Source organism: Nelumbo lutea, chromosome 4, assembly GCF_056320005.1.
Source record: "Nelumbo lutea isolate HS-2025 chromosome 4, American lotus-T2T, whole genome shotgun sequence".
Lineage (NCBI taxonomy): Eukaryota > Viridiplantae > Streptophyta > Magnoliopsida > Proteales > Nelumbonaceae > Nelumbo > Nelumbo lutea.
The window spans coordinates 12,019,702-12,041,753 of record NC_142687.1 but is presented as its reverse complement, the minus strand read 5'-3'; the positions used below and the strand labels follow the sequence as shown (position 1 = coordinate 12,041,753).

General features: G+C 37.6%; 1 protein-coding gene and 1 pseudogene across 1 annotated transcript; both read right to left on the bottom strand.

Annotated features, from left to right (window-relative positions):
* Positions 1-655: 655 nt before the first annotated feature.
* Positions 656-1,701, bottom strand: LOC148853941 (WD repeat-containing protein DWA2 pseudogene; annotated as a pseudogene).
* A 2,361-nt stretch (positions 1,702-4,062) lies between these two features.
* HB-1 (homeobox 1) lies at positions 4,063-7,167 on the bottom strand. The gene is made up of 4 exons (XM_088983579.1): positions 6,480-7,167; positions 5,837-5,970; positions 5,219-5,458; positions 4,063-4,759 (listed from the first exon to the last, which is right to left on the bottom strand). The coding sequence occupies exons 1-4, from the start codon at positions 6,559-6,561 to the stop codon at positions 4,367-4,369; spliced, it is 849 nt and encodes a 282-aa protein (XP_088839705.1). The 5' UTR covers positions 6,562-7,167; the 3' UTR covers positions 4,063-4,366.
* Between the last annotated feature and the right edge of the window lie 14,885 nt (positions 7,168-22,052).

Below are 22,052 nucleotides of genomic sequence, written 5' to 3'. Positions count from 1 at the left end.
ACTTCACCCCTAGGACACCGAACTGAACAAACCGTACCTGACACCGAAGGAGTCCATTTCCAGGGGCAACGCACCTAACAGACTTGGGATCTGACGCTTGACAGCCGCATTCCAACGGCCACCTGCCACCGCCACCTGCCCCCGCCATCTCCAGTTGTAGAGACGGCTCCGACAAGGAGCAGTGGCGGTTTTGTCCCAACAGAGGGGATGACGCCCGAACTGGCAGAAGCACAGAAGTAATCATACCCAACCTGACAGAAGCCTCAGAGTGAGTGCGCGAAGTGGTTATAAAAGGTTCCCTATCCCCCAAGAACAAGGTATGTGAACTTTGCGCCATCTGGTTTTATCTTGCCTTTGAGAGAATACTAACTTGAGCTTCGGAGCAATCGCACTGGGTTCCTCCCGGAGTTTCCTCATCCTCTGCGTTTCAGGTTCCCTGTAGCTCCGTTCAGAGACAAGATCGTTGACAGATAGGACCGGCTGGATTGCGCTCCATCAATACTATTGCGACCATTGCAAGAAAATCGGTCACACTAACTAAATGGGAAGGCTGCCATCCAAAATGTAAGTGCTGCAGATGGATCTCTGATTGCTGGATTAACAAGGGAACAATACCAGCATTTCATTTGCCAACTTTGCTGGTAATTCATCCACTTCACCTACTTGGATCATTGATTCAGAAGTATGGATTCTGGATAGTGGAGCCTCTGATCACATGGCTACCACATCCATCACTTTTAACAATGTTCTGTTCTGCTTTTTGGTGTTATAATCCACATTGCGAGCATGTGCATGCTCAGTTGAACTCGTCTTCTTCATCATCCTTTGTGTCCCAAAACTGGATTGATGAATCACATGTTGTTGGAACTGCATTCTGATCATGCGGATCTCATGCTCCACCAGAGAAGGAATGCAGTATATCAACAGTTTCCTGAAATTGTACCTTTTGCAGAATCCAATCTCCAGAAAATATTTCTTTCATCAATGCCAATCAACTCATCACTCCTTCCAGATGCCACCAAAGATTTGGAAACAGCTGCTTCATATGACGAGAAAACGATGGAGAAGTTTCGGAGATTGTAGCGACAAGAGGAGAGATCCCAGATCTCGTTTCGTTAGGATGAGAAAACAAACCCTCGCATAGTCGGGTCAAATGGAGCTGGTTGTGATTTATATCTGCCTTTGACATCTACAATGCATCTGGCCTGGTATTTGAGACCATAACCGATGCCCGTTGATCCTCCCTGCATTCCTGCACCTGAAAATTCAGCTTGTACTAAGCTGCATTAAATCACTAAAATTACCAGATCGCTGTAACTGAACCGGACCAGTGCCAACCGCTCGAACTTGTCATCGTCACCTGCTGCGGCTGTCTATGCTTAGCATATACAATTGTTGGAAGCGGCATCAGATCATTTGCTGATGTTAGGGAGATGGAGACAGACGGAGCAAATTTGGCATTTCATTCTGAAAAATTGAACAATAGTAAAGGGCAAAATCGGCATTTCGCTTTTCCCGAACTGATCCTTTTAGTTCTCAATTTTTGTGCATCGTGAGCAGAGTTTTTGTTTTCAGCAAATCTGCGCTTCTATATGATTCACTTGGACCGAGGAGGTAAACTTTGTCATCTACCTCGTTGACACATCATTGATCCACGTGAGCAGAGTTTTTGTTTTCAGCAAATCTGCGCTTCTATATGATTCACTTGGACCGAGGAGGTAAACTTTGTCATCTACCTCGTTGACACATCATTGATCCACGTGGCAGAATATTTGGACTTCGGAGACGTCGGATAAGAAGTCTAATCGATCGAGCCAGTGTAGGAAGCCTTGGTCATTACGTCGCCATCATTATTATCATCTATTTTTATCTTATCTTGTTGTGGTGGGCTAAAAAAAAATTTAATAGACAACCGTTGGATGTCCCTGAAGAAGAAGAAGAAGAAGGAGCATGCTGGCGTAATTACACTACACCGAAATGTTTAAGATTTTGGTATAATCCCAATCCGAACGTTGGTGAATGAATGGTCAGGATTCGTCAATTTCGGTGGTCGCAGAGTGAGTGTTGATAGATTCAAAAGAGGCAGGTTAAGAAAAGAGGTTTGAGGCCTACAATACAATTCAAAGGAGGGGGACCGTGTAAACTCATTGGACATTTATCATGTTAGAATGGAATTTTGGTGAAGAAAAGAGGTTAAACAAACATGGAAGAAAAAGAAGAGATTCCGATTTATGCTATTGTAAGTTGTTGATATTCCTTTTTTTTTTTTCTTCCTTCATTTTTGAACCAAAAACTGTGGCGTAGGTGTTGAGCTGCATCACATGGGAGGGAGGATATGTGATGCTTTATGCTTGCTCAATTGAAAATTTGGCCTCTCAAGCTCGCATGCTTGCTTGTTAAGAATTGAATTCAAAATTAAATAATCCGGTTTTCCTTGCAGCTGGATCCATTTAACTCTGCAAATTAATTTAATTGCTTTATGGTTTATTTGGTTTACAGTCAGAACCAGCCAGAATCGGAATCAGAATAATCTATTCTCATAGTCCTTGTTTGATTCTGACAGAAATCAGAATAAAAATTGACTATTGCTTCAAATAGGAGAATACCATTTCATCAAGAATGAAAATGGAATTTTAATTCTGCCCAACCAAACAGTCAATTGGAATAGGAATGGCCACTCTGATTCTAATTGTAGATGCCTATTCCCATGAACCAAATGGGGCCTTAATACCTTCTTATTGTGTATAGCCATGTACGTAGAACCTGCAATGAATTCCAGTAGAATAGTTTTGGCCAATATTGGTAGTTGGTAGTTGCTCAACTTGAAAAATAGAAGTTAAATTTAGGTGCCCTGTATGAGAGAACATTCATAGAAAACCAGTAAGTGAGAAAAATATTTAATTATATAGAAAACCAGTATATCTAATTGATGAGTGATATATAATGCATGTATATATGAAAGTCAATCGTATAGATAAACAGAAAAAAAGAAGTTGAAAAAGTCTAGAAATTAATGAAGCATCGATTTTTATTTATTAATGTATGTAGGAATGACGTCTCTTAGCAATTGCCCGGGTGGATGATGATGTTATTTGACATGCAAACATGTCTCTGCCTTTTTGTAGTACTGTGTAACCTTTTATCTATTATGGACCACTACTTATTTATATCAACCCAGAGGCAACTAGTAGTCTTTTGAGAGAGACTGCTTATTTATATAATCCAAGAAGCAAATGGTCTTGTGGGAGAGAGAAAGAGAGAGAGAGAGGTCCTAATGTCCTATTCCTATTTGATACCCTACCAGGGTGGTGGTTGGCATTGGCAAGGAGTGGGGAGGTGGAGAAAAGGAGGTGGGACTAGTCGAGTAGACGTTGATTTGTTTGCTATTGGAATAAAATGGGAGGGTTTTGTGAAAGAGATATGACCATCCTTCCCACCAAATCTATACAACCTGAAAATGTGTGTACATCTGCTCTCAGCTCTCTCTCTCTCTCTCTCTGTACAGGGAATATGGTCCTACACACTCCTACGACTACGACTACAACCCCGCAATCCACCCAGCTGGCTGTCTCTTACGTCAAACCCATCTCCATCACTACTCAAATCAATTCTCTCTCGATCATTACGCACCATCCCAAGCCTTGATTCGGCGGAGACTCGAGAAGAAGCCAACCTCTACGACCCATTAGTAATTAGTAATTAGTAATTAGTAATTAATTAAGTGTTCATATATAATTATATCAGAAATTAATACTCATCAGTCCACCGACATTAATTCCATACATATCGACCCATATATAATAAGAGTAGTCAGTCATATATATACATTTGTCTAATATGAGCACTCAGTCTTAATTTCTGTGCTAGCTAGTTCAGTTGCCAAGTGATGGGAGGATTAAGTACTTGCCTTGCTTTAAAAGGAAGATTTCATTCATTCATAGATGATCGCCGGCCGGGACCGGGAGATACCATGAACAGTCGAACATTGATTGAATAAACAGTAACAAGAAGAAAAGTACACTATTGCCATTGCCAAGGCTAGCTAAGCTACTACATAGATGATTTATTTGTTTGACCAAATCAATATCATATTCATACCCAAATTAAGCTAATTAATATCCCCAAGAAGCGGAGGTTAAACAGTGGTCATTGCTTGCTTCCGCCCCCATTACCAGTTGTACAGCTATGAATTTGCGGAGAGAGAGATCGAGTTTTTTTTCATCTTTTTTGTCTTCTAAATAAGCAACAAACCAAGGGAGAGAGAATACGAGAGATTACACATAGAAACAACTAGCTAGTAGTACACAAAATAAAAAACCATGTATTAAGGTTGCTCTGTCCATTTGGGGAATTGTAGAAGAAGACTTCAAGACCAGACCCACCAGCTCAAGGCCTCGCCCGCCTCGTGGTGTTGCTGTTCAGCAGCCGCCAAGACGTCCGAGAAGTAGCTCTGGTTGTCGTCGCTACCGTCGTCTTCCTCCGACTGCATGCCATCGACCGGGCCCATACAACCGCGGTAGTCGTCGTCTGCCGGGAAATACGAATCCCCGCTGTCCACGAGCTGTAGACCATCCTCGTCCACCACTGCGCTCCCCCCACTGCCACAGCCGGAGCTTAGCCGGTCCTCCACCTTCACTGTTACAAGGACCACCGCTTCACCGTCGGCAGTAACTGGAAGGGGAGGATCGGCCTTCTGCCCCACCATCATAGTTCCCTCGGCAGCTTCCTTAGCCTGCAGCTTATCTGTTAAGGAAACCACCTGCACCCACCACCACGAGACCATGCAAGGGCAACCACACGTCGATCAGAATTACTAGATTACCCTTGACTGAAGTGAAATTTATCGTCTTCAGAAGAAAGATTCTGGACGTCATTTCGAGAAAAAGTATGGTGGTATATTCGTCAATCAACTTTAAGACAGTTATTTTCTCTTTGAAGAACAGATTCTATTTTCTACAAATTTCCCCACTAAGGAGAAAAGCTAGTGAGCTACAATACACACGGAGGCCACCACCACCCTCTCCCCCGGGGGTCCAAATCAATAGGAATTAGAATTCAGAAAGGAAAACGATAACTACGTTATTTAAGTTAAACCCATTTTAATTTTTCTTGTTTTTTCCTTCATTAGTATGCCAAATTTAGAAGACTAAGAAGTTTCTGATAAGCATAAGATTTGCAATTAATTGAAGTTGAAGGGGACATGCTTCTTACAGCTTACCTCGGATTTGAGATTTTCATTCTCCTTGACGATGGAATCGTATTCCGAGAGGAGAGAGTCGTAAGAAGATTTGAGGACATCGTAATCCCTCTCGAGTTGCTTAGTCTTCCAGCGAGCTCGTCTGTTCTGGAACCAAACGGCGACCTGCCTCGGCTGTAGACCAAGCTTCTTGGCGAGCTGGGTCTTTCGCTCCGGCTCCAGCTTGTTTTCCGCCTCGAAGCTCTTCTCCAAGAGGTTAACCTAGTCATAAGAGATAAGACCCCGCCAATTATATAAGTACCCAGAATAATCAATTCTTAATTAAACAAAGTTCGTTAAGACTGAGGCCTTGAGGGATCCGGATCAGTGGGATTTTTTTTTTTTTTTGAGAAATTTTTCTCTTTCGATAAAAGCAGGAATTTTCAACAGGGTTGGAACAATTTAGTTCATTTAATTAGATAAGAGTACTCATTCACACTCTCTGATGTTTTGAAAGAAAAAAGGAGGGACAGATGCTGATAACAGTACAGTGAGATTTGATGCATTGCTAGTGAATATGCCATATCTCGAAGAATTTTAGTGTTAAGATACGTTGAAGATACGACTTACGAGCATGAACCAGCTAGGAAAGTCACTAACCTGCTCTGGAGTGAGCCGGCGTTTCTTTTCCGGCAACTGTTCGTCGTAAAACTCTTCATCTATCAGATCGTCTGCCAAGGTGAAAAAGGGGCGCCTCTTTGGGTTTTCCTCCATGTTCAGCACCGATCTCATCCCTGTAATTTGTTTATCACAACAGAAAATCGGTAAATTTAAATAAATTTCTCAAGATCAGCTGCAGATATTAAAACCAAGTAACATAGCCTTCTTAATTTATTTATGTTTAAATGCTAAAATTGTTGCAGAAGTATGATAAGCAGAAACCAAATTGACACTAAAATTTAAGTATTGATTAACAAAAACAACTGATGATAAAAATTAAAAAGCAGATCCTGAAGCTAACAAAAGGTCAAATAACAACAAATAAGAATTCGTGAAAATTTAGACGAGGAAACGCAATTTAGCGACAGAGATCTTCAATTAAAGGAAAGATTCCAATTTGATACACAGAAAACAACACAGTCCGCGTTGCTAATATATGAACGTCCAAAATTCAATCTTTATCCACGTCAAGATAAACGAGAAGAAAAAGGCTTTTGCACATGGACTGAAGCAGTACGAATGGCAGTAAGTAAGTAAGAACGGAACACAGTAAACAGCGAGAAGGGAACAAACGATGGATTACCTCGAAAAAGGGGATTTGCGTTCCCGAGGAGTAACATGTTCCCATGGCTGGAGGTATCGAAGAAGAGACGGCCGGAATCCATTAAAGAAAAGAAGACTGTTCGTATCTACAGGTGTGTCAGATCGTCGGAGAATCCTCCCCCGTCAATATTTTTCCGGCGGAAAGCAAACCCCACAACCCCCGACAATTCTGGTCTCTAAGCTTACTTTTTTAATTCTCAGAAGATCATGATCTTGTGACGAAAGAAGCTAGTACTCCACAATAACCTTGTCGGGGTCTCCAATGGACAAATACCAAATCCCATCACGGGAACAATATTTCTAAGCTCCTTCAAGTTTTCAGGTGGATAAGTCAGACAACCTGAGCCACAGACGGGGACAAAAGACTATTGAAAAATTCAGACCAGATCAGAAGACGGGCCAAGAAGAAACCAAACACTTGAAACAGTGGAAGAAAAGGCAGAAAAGCAGAGACTATACGAAAGCTTTTTGGCCTACGTCCGACACACCGGCGGGCGTAAGCTCGATTTCCGACCACCACGTCTCTCTCAAACTATCACTCTCTCCGCTTCTGTCCCCGGTATGGTGTTCTTAGCAGAGAAAGTTGAGGGTGAGTAGAACAGGCGCATTATATACTCGCGTGCAGTGATAGAAACCAAGTGAAAGTGACTGAAATACCCTTTTCGTTTGATGATGCTGCTGGGGGTTGTTAGTAATTTCATCTGTTCATGATAGCATTACTTCACTGCATGTGGAGGCGCTCTGCGGAGGGAGGAAGTCTGACTAATTTGCACCGTAGGTGACAGTTACGCCAGCAGACTTGAGCCGTTGGATAGGGTTACTGGAACAGTGAAGTCCTCGTAGTTTGTGCCTGATGCTTTTCAAAAGATCTGTGCTAATTAGTTTCCATCCTTTCCTGTCGGTTGGTTGTCAGCTCCCTCGACCCTCGAGCATCCAACCTACTCTGTCATATTATCTTGATTTCTCATACGGTTGGATTATTCTCCTTTCACTTTTTACTTTTACTGCCGACGTATGTTATCATTCCCCCTTTATGTACAAAAATAATTCCTACCAGTTTTCGTCATCCATACCGTCCGTGGTCCGTATAGTTGAATTTTGCACATTTCTTATTGGTCCCCGTTTTTTCCATAAATTACATATTCAACCCTAAAAAAGGGTATTTTGTGAATTTAGGGCTGCTAACGGAATTTGGAAAGTTAAGACACCTAATTCGATTATTTAGAATTTGTAAGTCCATTATATAATTGAATCTATTAGGGTTTTGGAACTTCAATTGAAAATTATAATGTATATAGTATATAACTGTAATTATAATATTATAATTATATAAAGTTTGTATTGTAATTAATAAATTCAGTATTTTTTCGTTTATCCAATTGGATTTGGATGTAGCTTAATCCAACCGAATTGCAGCCATACTGTTTATTATTGAAAATACCATATCATCATTAAGATTATTGTTGCAACAAAGTCCAAATAGAGAGGACTTAAAGAATTGTAGAGGATAAAAACAGTACTCGTTTAGAAGGTGATCGTGGGGGAATAAACTACTAGTTGGGTTTTACTTTTTTTTTCATTCTAGATGAAGTAAAGCAAATTTTGAATTAAAAATAAACCCAATTTTCCACTTTTTTATTTGTACTTGCATAATTTTAATTTACATCAGGCAAATAAAATTACACTACAAATTAATAGACACTATTAATTTGTCTTGAACCTGTGCAAGTTATACCAAGTTGAGAGGAGTAGAATAAGAATTAGAAGGCTTATATGAGAGCATACCGTTTGAGGGCAAGGAGTTGCTCTTATATAGGCCTTTAGAAGAAGTCATCAAGGATTAAAGTATCGGTATCGAGTATCATATTGAACAACTTGATTATGGATATGGATACGCTTGAGAAATGCATAGATACGAAAGAAAAATATGAAAATACTTGGTTGCACTAAGGAAATGCATACAAATTCAATAATTATATTAATAACACCAAGTTTAATGTCAAAATAACTATAAATAATATATAAATATATAGGAATTGTATATTTTAATGGTATATCTAAAGAAATGTATTACTATATATTGATATAACGGGAAGCATAGATATTATACAATTTTATTGATAATGCATCAATTTTTATTTTTATTAAAATCCAATGCACAAAACATATGCAACCATCATATTGGAATTATTACATCAATTATTTCAATTTTACTATTTTCAATTTTAACATCAATTATTTTTATTTTACATTAATTACTAAAATAATTATTCTATTATTAATATTATTATTTTTATGAATTTTTTAAAATAAAAAAATATTTTTTATTTAAATGTATATTAGTGGATTTGATAGATTCAATTTATATTAGATTCCTAAATATTTTGTAAACAATATCTTATCTTTGTAAATAATAAATACATTGTTGTTTAATGCAAATTAAAATATTAATTAATAATTTATAAAATAATTATTATAATTTATCAAGTCTACATAAATAATTCTAAGTATTAAAATAACTATTCTATTAATAATATTTTTATTTGTATAAATTTATTGAAATTAAAAATCATTTATATATGTGTGGATTTGATAAATTATTTATTTTATTGGTTTATAAAATGATAATTTTGAATATTATTCTTTTTAATTTATACATGGAGTTATTGAATATATTATTTGTTTAGATTAAATGTAAGAATTAATTTCAATAAAAGATAATTTATTTCACTTATTATCATGAAATAGAAGGTGGCTTGATGGTTAAGATCCTTGCATTACTAGGCGACCTAGGTTTAAAGGATTGAATCATGTTAAATCCCTTCTTCTAGTGAAGCACTTTTCTTAAACTCGGGTTCGATACGCCTCTGTATCATGTTGATATTTTAATCCTTAACTGCTAGAATGCCTCCGACATACTTGAAGGTAATAGGCCTCAATTATCGAGATCTTAGGGAACACTTGGGAATGGTCACTAAGTCGACCACTCACTGTTTACCCAAAAAATGGGGGAGACTCATACGTGGGCGATGTGCTCTTCAGATATTCTGGGGCCATTAAATGGCTTGAATGGAACAAGGCAAGTGAATCACATAGGTCGGATAGCACGTCAGATGCCTGGGCTGCATAAATGCTTCAAGGTGATGACCGATGTTTCAAATCGGTCTTCCCGAGTTGTCTTCAACCGAGCTTGGGTGCATCTGGTCGGCATTAGCCATCCTATTAATGGATATTTTTTAAAATATTGCCACGTTAAGTGCCAATGTGGCTTTGGGTGTCCACGTGGCAGAAAATGAATGGTCTACCACTTTCACCCATCATCGGAGGTCTTAATAATTTAACAACGGTTGAAACTTGAAAGAAGACTTAAATGGTGGTGTGATGATGGTGGTGACTGTGATGTCGAATCAATGAATGTGGTCCATTTTGGTTCATGGTAAGTTATCGTAGATGTCATTTATAGGAGAGTCAAATGATAATCAAAATAAAATGGTGAAATATAGTTATGATGATGATAATGATGATGACGGTGATGATGGTGATGATGATAAATTGATGATAATGCAAATTTAATTCTTTGAAGATTGTGGAGACAATAAATTACGAGTAAACACATTTGCTCCATACACCTGGGCCCACGTGAGATTCACAGCTTATGTGTATGAAGCATTGATGCGTTTGATCGTGATTGGTTCCCAACCTAGTGCGTAATTTTGTCTCCATTCAATTTATATTCTAATACATCATTCATCGTTGGGTTCATAATTATTTTAAGAGAGCCAAATGATAATCAAAATAACTTCTAACGGTGTTGACATTAGATATGGTGGTCCAAGCCGGAAGGGCTTGAAAACACTAGGAGTTTTATACAAATTCGATAAATTACATGGACGCACTTGTAAAACACAATTCTACAGGATATTTGAAAAAACAACACCCCCACCCGTCACCGGTGGCCGTACGGCTCCACAGGCTCGGCCGACTAATGCCCGAGTGTGCCACCACCCACTTTGTTGCGACCTGCGACTTCTGAGTTGTTGTGATTTGTGACCGGAGAGACTTTTCGAAGAGAAGAAGGATTCTTTCGTCTTTTCATAAAAATTCCGACTTCTTGGCTTCTTGGATCTGGTAAAATGACCAGGCTGACCTTTTAGGTTAGATGAATACGATGTCCGTAGTTTACTGCACGTGTAAGATTCTCGATGGGGGTCGCTCTTTGATGCTTTTACGACACGACTCGCCTAGAAAAAACCCGTTCCATTTACTGCCTGGAATCTGGACCTATTTTGATTTGATGGTCACGATCTTAAGTTCATCATCGAACCACGTCTGATAAACGGTTCCAATGAGTGTAGCGTGAGATTTCCTCCTATACACAGACGTAGTGAGTCATTTCTCTTTGCGTTTCTTACTTTAGTTGACGCTCATGGCAGGCACTTGCCCAGAGCCAGAGGCCAGAAGTGGAGGGATGACATCGCGAATAATCTAGAGACCTAGGCTGCATGACGCATTGATGGGGACCCACCTCCACCTGAGGCGAAAATGGGAAATATGTATGATATATACGATCAGAGCCATGTTCAGTTGATCAGATGATGACGATGATGATGATCGGCTGGGAATAAGTTGTTTAGATGGGCCCCAAAATCCGATTCATGTGGATGAGATACGTGTCTACTCACGGAGCCACAAGAACCTTGGACGTGTTTGGCGTACAAACCCTCCCAAAAGAAGCTTTTGGAGATATTCAGTTTCCATCTCTCTCTTTCTCCGGCCTTGCTTCGCCACTTAGAGAAGTTGCACGTAGCAGAGGGGCGAGGGCCCCAGAGAATCGAAGCTTTTCTTTTCTCTAGTGGAAGAAAGAGAAATCAAAAGCACATAACCCCCCATTACTTCGGTTTATTTATTAAATAGAGAGACAAAAAAAAAAGTAGCAAAGGAGGAATTTAATTAAAATTGAGTCAACTAATACACAAACACAAACTATTCATTAATTCTGCTTTTTGAATAATGGAAACATAGTTTGGAATTGGTTTCCATGTGGCTATTTGTATGATTATATGGAACAACATCGAAGCATCGTTCGGGTTAAGATATAAATATTTGAGTGTAGTCCATTTTCGTAGCAACAGAGCTGTCAATGGTTCTGTGTCTGTCATTTGTGTCCGAATTATAATTGGGTTTTTGCTGTTTCAAACCAATTAAGGCCCGAACCGATTAGGTGGTTAATAATATACAGAGATATCTTTTTTTTAAGTTTTGTTATATTTTATATCAAAAGGATAGATTTTATAGACAGTATATAAAAAAATTTTGGCTAAAATTATTCATAAATAGCCTACTATTTACTGTCATTCTTATATATCAAGTATAATAGGATTAGGCCCAATTGTCTCGATTAATAATTGATTCAGTTCTATAGGGGTGACTATTCGATTTATTGATTTATTCAGTTAAAAGTTGGATTGAATAGACCAAAATGCTTAAAATCAAAACCAAACTGAAAACTGAAAAAAAAAAATTTGTTTGAATTTTTTGTTATTTCAGTTAAAACAAAATTTTATGTAATATAATATATTATATAATATTAATATATATCAAAAGTGCTTTAACTAATCAAAACACCCCTTCAATTGTGATGAATACCATTTGATTGGTCACCTTTTTTTTATCATACCAGTTGTTTGGATGTAAATTTTCTTGCTATTGTAATTTTCTTGCTACTGTAAATTATATATAAATTCGGTTAACTAATTTTTTAAATCTGAAAACCAAAACTGAACTTTCAGTTGGTTTTTTTTTAACAAACAATGCTCACCTCTAATTGAGGGTAGATATATTCAGTCTTTACAAAATTGTGCTCACACCATTCTCACAACTATTTTTCAGGTGCATTGGAAACATCTTCATACTTTTATCTTTTTATTCATGGGAAATGTTCCTAATGTAGGGCTGAAAGAACAGTGTGAGCACCGAATCCAATTTCCCCCTAACCCTAATTTTATAGAACCAATAAATGTTCGTAAAAGATCCATGCTGTCCCGGCCCAGACTCGAACCATGGACAGTTCGATGACCACTAGGGGGTGGATTCGAGCCGAACCAAGCCGAACCGAATACTTAGCTATTCAAGCTCGGCATGCTGAAATAATCTTAGGCTCCAGCTCGAGCTTGATTCAAGTTAGAGACTTAAGCTCAAGCTCAACTATGTTCAAAACTTGTAAGTTCGAACTCGATTATAAGCCAATTTTTTTCTAAAAAATAAAAATTATACATATAAAAATATTTTTTATTTTATATACAACAAAATAAGAATTATAAAAATTATTTATTTTATTTATATATATATATGCATGTATATATATAATAAAAAATATGTATTTATTATATTAGACTCGCGAACCACACAAGCCAAACCAAACCCGAATAGCTCGTGAGAAAGTCGGGTTGTAGCCACCGGTAGTAAAAGAACATGAGAAATTAATTAATTAATAATCTATGTTATAGTTACAGACTCCGTTTGTGTTGTCTGTGGTATATATAAACAGACTGAGACCAATCCGACGGTTGAGAGTCCCAGATCATTGGCCTATTATTAAAAAAAAAAAAACTAAAAGAAAAAGGCACCCAATAATCAAAATTCAAAAGGATAAAATCTTTCGATTTTTTAGGGAGTAATGCGGATGAGGACCAATAGTCATCCGACACGTAATCGCTATTATTTCCAAGTATTTTAATCTGAAGCCTTGGATCAATCAAGGGAAGCATCATTAACATGTGTTTGCTAGTTGTCCACAAATAGCGAGTATATGTATCTGTGAAGTGTGATCTGTCTGCAATTACTTATTAGCACTCTGAGTCTGAGGAACAAAAAACAATGAAAGCAAAATGGAATTTTATATTCCAGAAGAGGAGATGGGTCTCCTTTACCCCCAACACAAACCAAACCCCGAGAATCTTTTTAGCCACGTGCTGCCACTGAAATCTGCATCAAACCACCCTTATCATCGTTTCCCATTCATCCATCAAACGGAATCTGGGAAACAAACTCTTTCTCTTCTCTTTCACTCTCTCACCACTCATCCGTCATCGCTAACTCTAAAGCTAACCCAGATTAAGGCTTTTACTAATAATTATATTGTGTTTTTAAAAGACTAAAGACAAGTAGTATATTATAATGTTCAAGTGCTCGTTTGCCTTTTTCTTTAATCATCTTTTACCCTCAAAAACCCACATGTGTACCCACCCAGTTTGAATTAAGTTTTAACTCCAAATTCAATCCAAAGATGGATTTATCATGCCCCTGTTAGGTGAGGTTTTTGAATAAATTGATATTCTCTAATACACTCTCTTCCATGAAAGTTTATTGGGTTAAAGCGTGATTAAGTATAGATTCACCCTTACCTTGGGCTGAAACTTATTTAATTATAATAGAAGCGAACACTAAATTACTTGATCAAAATGGCTTTGACACTATCTCAAATAACCATTCAACCTAAAAGCTTAAGCTATTAGGTGAAATTCCTGAATAAATTGATTATTATCTAATAAGATGAATGGTAATTGACAAGAGCAATCCAGTGATCAAATCTACTCTTTTTTGAACCAACCTGGGCTCAAACAGTGGCAGCACCCAGAGTGAAATTCAAATTCTGTGCTTCAGGGCTTGCCCAATAAGTGTATCAGTAACCTTCCATGCTCAAGTACAGAGATTACCTGTATGGTGGTATGTTCTGATTGATGACATATATTAAATATATATATATATATATAAAATATAAAAGAGAAAGAAGAAAAAAAGGGGGAGTATCAACTTTGGAGGAAAGTGGGAAAGGGTTAAATGGAGGTTTTGATAGAGAGAATGGATGAAATTGAAAGCAAGGATGGAGGTAATATATATCACCTTAGAGAACAAACAATGCTTTTCATGCGATACTGTGTTTATATTATAAATATAAAATCCGTATGCTTGTATATGGAAGATGATGATAAAGTTGAAGCATAAGATAGTGCTTCTCTTTTTTCTTTTTTCCAAATGCGATGGATACTATGACTCTATCAAACATATACCCCAACTATCTTTTGTTAATTGTTATCTTTGTCCATTTCCATTTCCATTCTAAATTACTCTTTCTCTCTCTCTCTGCAAGATTGGATGTAGATGGACACAAGTGAAACACAAAGAAAGAAAGGCAATGGCACTCTTTAGAGTTGAAAGAAAAAGGAATCATGGACCCTACAATAAGCAGTATGCTCACTAACTCATCAGTAGCAATTTTGGGGTTTGGTTGGTGGACTACGTACAGATCAAGAAAACCCTCCCTCCTCAAATCGAAAAAGGCAGAAGAAAAGGAAGAAAGTCAAAAAAAACACAGTCAAGGCTTCAAAAAGTGATCGAAAGAACATTTGATAACCACATGATGCAATGACTTCCTGAGACATTATCCACCGGATCGTCATCCCGGATGTAAAACCCACCATATGTATTTTTTTTATAATAATTCTATAATGCTTATTTATTAATTGAAATGCATCATCAATTGCTTCATCACCTAATGTTACTGGGAAAATGGGGTTATGGAAATTTGGAGAAGTACTGGTGTTAAATTTATAGTGTCTCTTGAACACATTCGATTAAATCGTGGCTGTTGAAATACCAAAACAAGTTTAATAATTTTATAATGTAGAATAAATTAGAAACTGGTTTTATAAAAATATATTTTTTATATAATTGATCAATCAAACTTCATTAAATTTAATCTCTAACAATATTAAAACCCAACACCTGCTACTTGGCAATACATGTAAATGTAAACGTACGTAATTTCAAGTAAAAACAAAAGAGAAGCCATGGGTTTCTTCTTCTTTGTTTGGACTTGCAGCCGAAGGGAGCGCTGGGGCGGGACGAGAGGATTGGCGTATGGAGGAGGGAGGGACTCAAAGACTCCAAGAGTCGTATCATCATATGTCACCCCCCACCGGCGGCAAACTTGCAGGAGAGGATAGCGTTTAGAGACACGTGGTACGTGCACTTGGAAACTACAGAACTAGAGAATTGACGAATTTACTACTAAGAAAAGAGTAGAGATGGATGCATCCCAAAGCGCGGGGACCAGTTTGGATGGGTGTGGCACTTATTGGAACCTGTAACCCTCAGCACAGCTCATCTCTAGTCCTCTCCTCCACTCTCTACGCCATTTCTTTCTATTGGTGTCCAAAAAGCAAATGAAATGTCAAATGTTCCACTCCCACGTTCGCCCCAACTCAATTCACGTCGCCTAATGAACAAATCCACGTCCAATCCAATAAATATTTTGGACCATTAAATATGAATTGATCCAATTCAATGTCTTGTTGATCCCTTCAACCCGTTCAAATTAATACTGGTTTGGATGGTATCTAATCCAAAATCAGTCTGTTGACACCTCTTATCAAAATTCATAAGGTTTTAATTGGACAAAACCCTTCAGGTTTCATGTTTTTCTAGCAGTATAGATTTTTTTTTTTTTTTTTATGATAAAGCGATTTCTATGATACTGGAACTGGAAGCAGGGGTGGAGCCACGGTATTACATGGGGGAGACACCACACTCTCCATCTCTGTGCCCAATCCCTATTGAGGGGGGAATGAACCTTCATCCCCGATCACCAATGGAGATAGGTTTCCATCATGGACTTGAATCCCTGAATTCACGTCGCCAAAAAAAAAAAAAAAGAAAAATAAAATTTTCCCCGCTCTGCCACTAGCAGCAAGGATATGATACCAAAAGAGCTTTGAACTATTGGAGGTGAATTTCGATGAATACCAACTAATTGCTTACTACTTTTATCATATCCATCCACCTTTTTAGGTACCATGCGTTTTCGGCATCATAAGCAGGACACTCTCATTATCACATAAAATACCTTGGCTGTTGCGAACATTTTTGTGCATGACACGTCACCATGGGTGTAGGGTAAATGCAAAATTGCCCTTCATTTTCTTTTGACCAAAGATAAGCAGGAAATTGAATGACTTAACATGCCATGCCCAATAACATTGTCAACAGCCAAAGCTCTCTCTCTCTCTCTTCTTTTCTATAGGCTGCACTTGTCATCAGTGTAAAATGTCAATATCCCAATATCTGATGTAGCAGTGATGGTGGAAGAGTATAAAGTTTTATATTGGTGAAATTGATGTAATTTTTACATTAATTGATATAAAACTTCAGAGCTGATGAGGTTTTATTTCTATTATCGACATAAAATTACATTCCACCTAAACGCATACAAAACTGAATCAGAATATAATTTTACCTTGATGATAATTACACCCTCTTTCTAAATACATACAAAATCAGTTTTTGATTCACATTACATCCAAATGCAGCCTTAGACAATTTGCAATTTGCATACAATTTCCCCCTTGATCCACAGCTCTAAATGACCCAACCCAAAAGCCCGGCTTGAGGGGGGATGCTTTTAACAAAAGTAATAAGCAGACGTTTGAATATCAATCAACATTTGAATCCATAGAAACCTGTTGCCTAAATTATAACTTTTGAACGGAAAGAAAAAAGGGGCATCAATTCCATAAATAAGGATCAATGAAGGAATCTACCGGCTTTGTTTCCACCAGTTCATGTTAGAACTGTATTTGCTAATGGTTTCTACGATTCAATAACAGAGATTGCTGCAATTAGTTGTTTTTATAAATGAAAAAAAAAAAATCAGGTTTGTTATGCCACAGGAGAAAAATGCCTTGATCAAGGAAATCTTGAAGCAGAATGGCATGCTGCTATAATGGCCTTGGAGGCAGCTCATGAGAGGTAAGCCCCTATTTTTTGAGCACTTATTGGAAAAAGCATTTATTTTAGGCTGAGACCACACCAATAAACACTTACCTGCATTAGAAATAAGCCTGAATAAATGCCTTTTTAGGAAATAAGCATGTTTTGAATGAGTTCAAAATTTTGGATTTTATCTCCTCCCACATAATATTCAAACTACCTATACTATCCCCGTTTGAAAGAAGTATTTTTTTTTCACAAAAACACTCATAAATGCCTTAATAATGTCCTATAACCACTTATTTTTTACCCAACAAGAACTCCCAAACAACCACTTAAAGCATATCAAATTAATTTCGGATATTCCCAACATTGTGCAGATTCTTAAATGAAAAAGAAGCTAATAGCTTTCTAGATCTGATTTACAGTGATTATATTTTGTATCTATGGAATTCTTTTGAATATGCAAATGTCATTTAAATCATGGTTTTCGAACCGCCATTAACCCGGATGGTCGGACCGTTCAGCCCAAGAACTGTTTAGGAAACCGGTTCTGTTTTACCCCAAACCCGATCCCTGGCCAAAAAATCGTTGAATCGGTCAATGACCCATTGACCTAAGTGGTCAAACCGTCAACCCATTAAACGATTTTGGCCATTTTTTATTTTTAATTATTTTTTATTTTTATTATCAGAATGAGTCATCCGTTCAAACCGGATGATCAAACCGTCGGCACGAAAACCGGTGGCCATAAACGGTTCTGATGGAGGTAGATTTGGCCTGACCCCTTGGTTGTGCGACACGAGGAAGAAACGGGGGTGACTTGGTAGGAACGTCAGCTTGGCACAGTGACATAGCACGGCCACGTCTCAGGAAGAGGCCCGAGCTTTTCGAGCTCTCCAATAAGAGACCCAAGCTCCCAAATTGCCCAAGAAGAGGCCCGAGCTCTTGAGTTCCCCAAGAAGAGGCTTGAGCTCCCCGAAAGGAACCCACACTTCCTAGGAGGTGAAACCCGAGCTTTCCCTAAGAAACCCGAGGTTAATAGAGAAGCCCGCGAGGGGCAAAGCCCGGACTATATGCCGACACCTCGGGACATAGGACATACTCCCATTCAAACTCACGACTTCACCTCGCGCACCACTCTAGCACCTCGGCTCTAGATCGCGCAACTGTGAAACTGTACCTGACAAGTCCGTACTCTGAGGCAGCACACCTGACTGGTCTAGATCTGACAGATGGCAATCACGCCGTAACGATCACCTGCCACCGCCATCTCAGTTGTGACAGAGACGGCCCTGACAGAGAGGACAGTGGCGGTTATGTCTGCCCCCCACAGAGGCGGTTATACCTAACTTGGCAGAAACTTGGGAGTGAGTGCACCAAGTGGTTATAAAAGACCTTCTTCCCCAGAGAAAGAGGTATGTGATATTTGTGCTTTCTGGTCTTGAAATCTCTTATTTTCCATTGCCTTATCAAGAGTATTAACTTGAGCTTCGGAGTATTCCTGTCGGGTTCCTCCCTGAAAACCTCCAATTTCTTCCTTGTTTCAGGCATCTTCAACTCTATCAAAGGCAAAGTTACCAGCAGCTAAGACCGACCGAATTGTGCACCATCAAGTTTCATTTTCAGATTACGTTTTAAAAACCATGATTTAAATAAAGAAGCTAATAGTATAATTCATATATTAGCATATTTGTAAGCCCCTATTTTAGAAGTATTGGGATGACGCATAAGTATAAAATAAGTCCTTAGTTTGGCAAATAAGCCCAAAATAAGTGCTTGCTTTCAATATAAGCAATTAAAAGATAAGCAAGAGGTGGCATTTTTGGAACAAGACAATCCCCAATGTTTTATTTATTTTCTAGGGACTGCTCCCACACCTTATTATTTTCTCTCTAAACTCGCAGCGACAGCAATTATTGTAGAATCTCATCAACAGGTTTCTAAAACATCACTGTTTAATTTCCTTTTTTTTTTTTGCTGCATTTTTCATTCTTTCTCCAATTCATTTCTATTTTCCCTTGATTTTTCAAATTTTAACACCATGTTTGCTTGTGATTTTTTCAGATCCAACACCCAATCAACCCTAGCCGATGGCATCTACTCTAATAGTGAATTTTAAATCCTTTATTTACTCTCTTTCTAGCTTTTTATTCATCTATTTTGAATAATTTAGTATGGCTTTATTTGCAATTTCTGCAAATATAAGGACATAATGAGATAAGCAAGTTACTGAACACTGCAACACAAATAAAGTACTTTTAGAAAAGAACTCTCAAAAATTAATAAATAATGAAAAAAAATCACTTATCAAATAAGCAATTATTCCAACATGCACTCATTTCATAAACATAGACGAAGTATGACAAAGGGATTTTGTCTAGAAATGGGTCAGAACAGTGGATGTAAATTACTTTTTGAATATAATGATTCAATCTGTCTTCAAATTTTGGTCCAACACCATATTCCCATATCAAAATTTGGGCCTAGAAGGCCTTGTCATGTGTATTATAGTTCTAGAAAGATAGTTTGAAACTGAAATTTTAGAGAAAAAAAAAAGAATTGCAAAATTGCAACTTTGAAACTGAAATTAAAAAGATTGCAAAATTGCCATATCAGCAAAAACACATTATCTTTATTGATCTGACGGGTTTGACTACCAATCAACCATCAACCACATCATTAAAGGAGTAATCAATCAGATGTTTCCATCCAAATTCAAGGGGGTTTTGATTGGCCAATGCTTACCCTGAAACATATTTTCCGATATCATAGATTGTACAGTTGTAATTATTTTGAAGAATAAAATCTTACTCATTGGCGAGAACCCACTTGGATGGCAAAAATACCCATTGAATAAAAACTCCGATACAAGGTTTAAGAACAGAATTCATGTACCAATTGATTGTGGCTCATCTAGTAAGTTCTATGGCTGGTCGTAACAAGGATTTGGGATGGGGAGTTTTATTGGCATGAGAACAGGCAACAAGATGGGGGTACATGTGGACTGTGCGGGGTTCAACGAGTTGTTCATCCAGAGTCTTCTACGTGAAGAGCAGTATGAATTGACCAAATTAGTGTCATGACTAAACTAAGGCCCCACTTGACCTGCGTATATGTTAGGCATCAATGCTGCAGATATAATACCGTTTTCTTAAAAGATGGTGCTGCTGATGTGAATTAAAAGCACCATTTTCTGAGAGGTCTTTTTTTGTTTGAAAATGTTACTGCCACGTAAATCGTTTCCTAAAGCAACAGCAACCTTTTATGTTTGGCACGAATGCTCTAGGAGGAAACATTTTTGGCACTGGTACCTATTATCCAGTACCACAGCATGCCCGTCACTGCCCCGGTATTAACAGCAATAAACTGCAACTCCAGAAAATGCCATGTTTGGCATTGCTCCAAGCCATGCCTTCCTGATTTTCATGACATGACTTAAGCACCAGTTTTTATGAAAAAAAAAAACAATTCCAAACAAAACCATTTTCTAGAGCACCGTTTTTTCAGACATAATGCTGATGTGTCACCATTTTCTTGAGCAAAGGCATCAATGCCAAACTGACGCTTAGTTGAAGGCTTTTTTTCCGATTGAAACACCACTTCCATATCATTTCCTAGGCATCTCAACCATTACCTAGAGATGCCCAGAATGAAATGCAGGCCATTATTAGGACTAAATTTTGTAAAACATTCCCGCAAGGCCATGACGATTTAGGTGGTTGGATAATGGTTCCAAATGCAATGGAATTATGGAACAATACATGGAACAATTTCATTTTATATCAATGGTGCAATACAGCCCATCACCATTTTAAATCAGATAAAACATGACACCATTGCAGATTAAGGGCATGTTTGGAAGTGCTTACATTAAAAACAAGTGTTTAAAAACAAGTACTTATTCAAATAAGCACTTATTTGCATTTAAAATCCTACTTTTTCAAGTGGTTATCTTAAAAAAATAAATATTGGGTGTTTGATGGTCTTTTTATCCAACACTTAAATAAGCATTTGTGACAATTTTATCTTTCATTTTCTTTGAAATTTTCAAAATATACCATGTGAAAGTACTTCCATTAAATTATTTTTATAAAAACACACTTTCACAAAAGTACTTTTTTAATAGATATTTTACGAAAGTACTTTTACAAAAATAATTTTTTGAGTGGTATTTTAAAATTCAACTAGGGATAATTTTGAGAAAAAAAATGGAGTGCTTAGAACTTTAAAAACTGAAAATTTGGGCTTAAAAAATAAACCCTTATTTTTAAAATAAACACTTATTTTGAACTTATTTCCCAAATTCTAATAAGTGCTTAGTGGTGTGGTCCCAGCCGAAATAAGCACTTATTCCAAATAAACACTTCCAAACATGGCCCAAGTCTAACAGTTAGTGAGCTTGAGCTACATCAAATAACATAACAGCTACAGACAAAAAGAAAAGAAATCTGCACGTTGACAACAGTAAGAGTAAAGATGGTAAGAGGGAATTTCTTTTCTTAAATGATGATAAAAAATACAGTCGATTGTCTGCAGAAATACTCTAACAAAACAACCGGCCTTGCAGCTCCAGTCTAGTAAACTGGATCCAGAAGTGTCAAGTGTGAAAAAGGAATGTATTGCCTCCATGAAATAGGAAGCCAGTTACTCATGGAACTCTTCAAATATTGAATACAAAAGTACATCGTTGGAGAAAATTTCCTTCCAACTCAATTTTATGTGCTTGGTTCCACCAATGAGTTCTTGTACGCTCATGGTTCGGGGAGATGTCGGAAATGCTAAA

Excerpts from the sequence above, each read along its gene's own strand:
- HB-1 (XM_088983579.1), bottom strand. The coding sequence starts at position 6,561 with ATGGATTCCGGCCGTCTCTTCTTCGATACCTCCAGCCATGGGAACATG. Across the intron at positions 5,971-6,479 it reads CGCAAATCCCCTTTTTCGAG|GGATGAGATCGGTGCTGAAC; the intron begins GTAATCCATCGT and ends AACAAATTACAG. Across the intron at positions 4,760-5,218 it reads ATGAAAATCTCAAATCCGAG|GTGGTTTCCTTAACAGATAA; the intron begins GTAAGCTGTAAG and ends TGGTGGGTGCAG.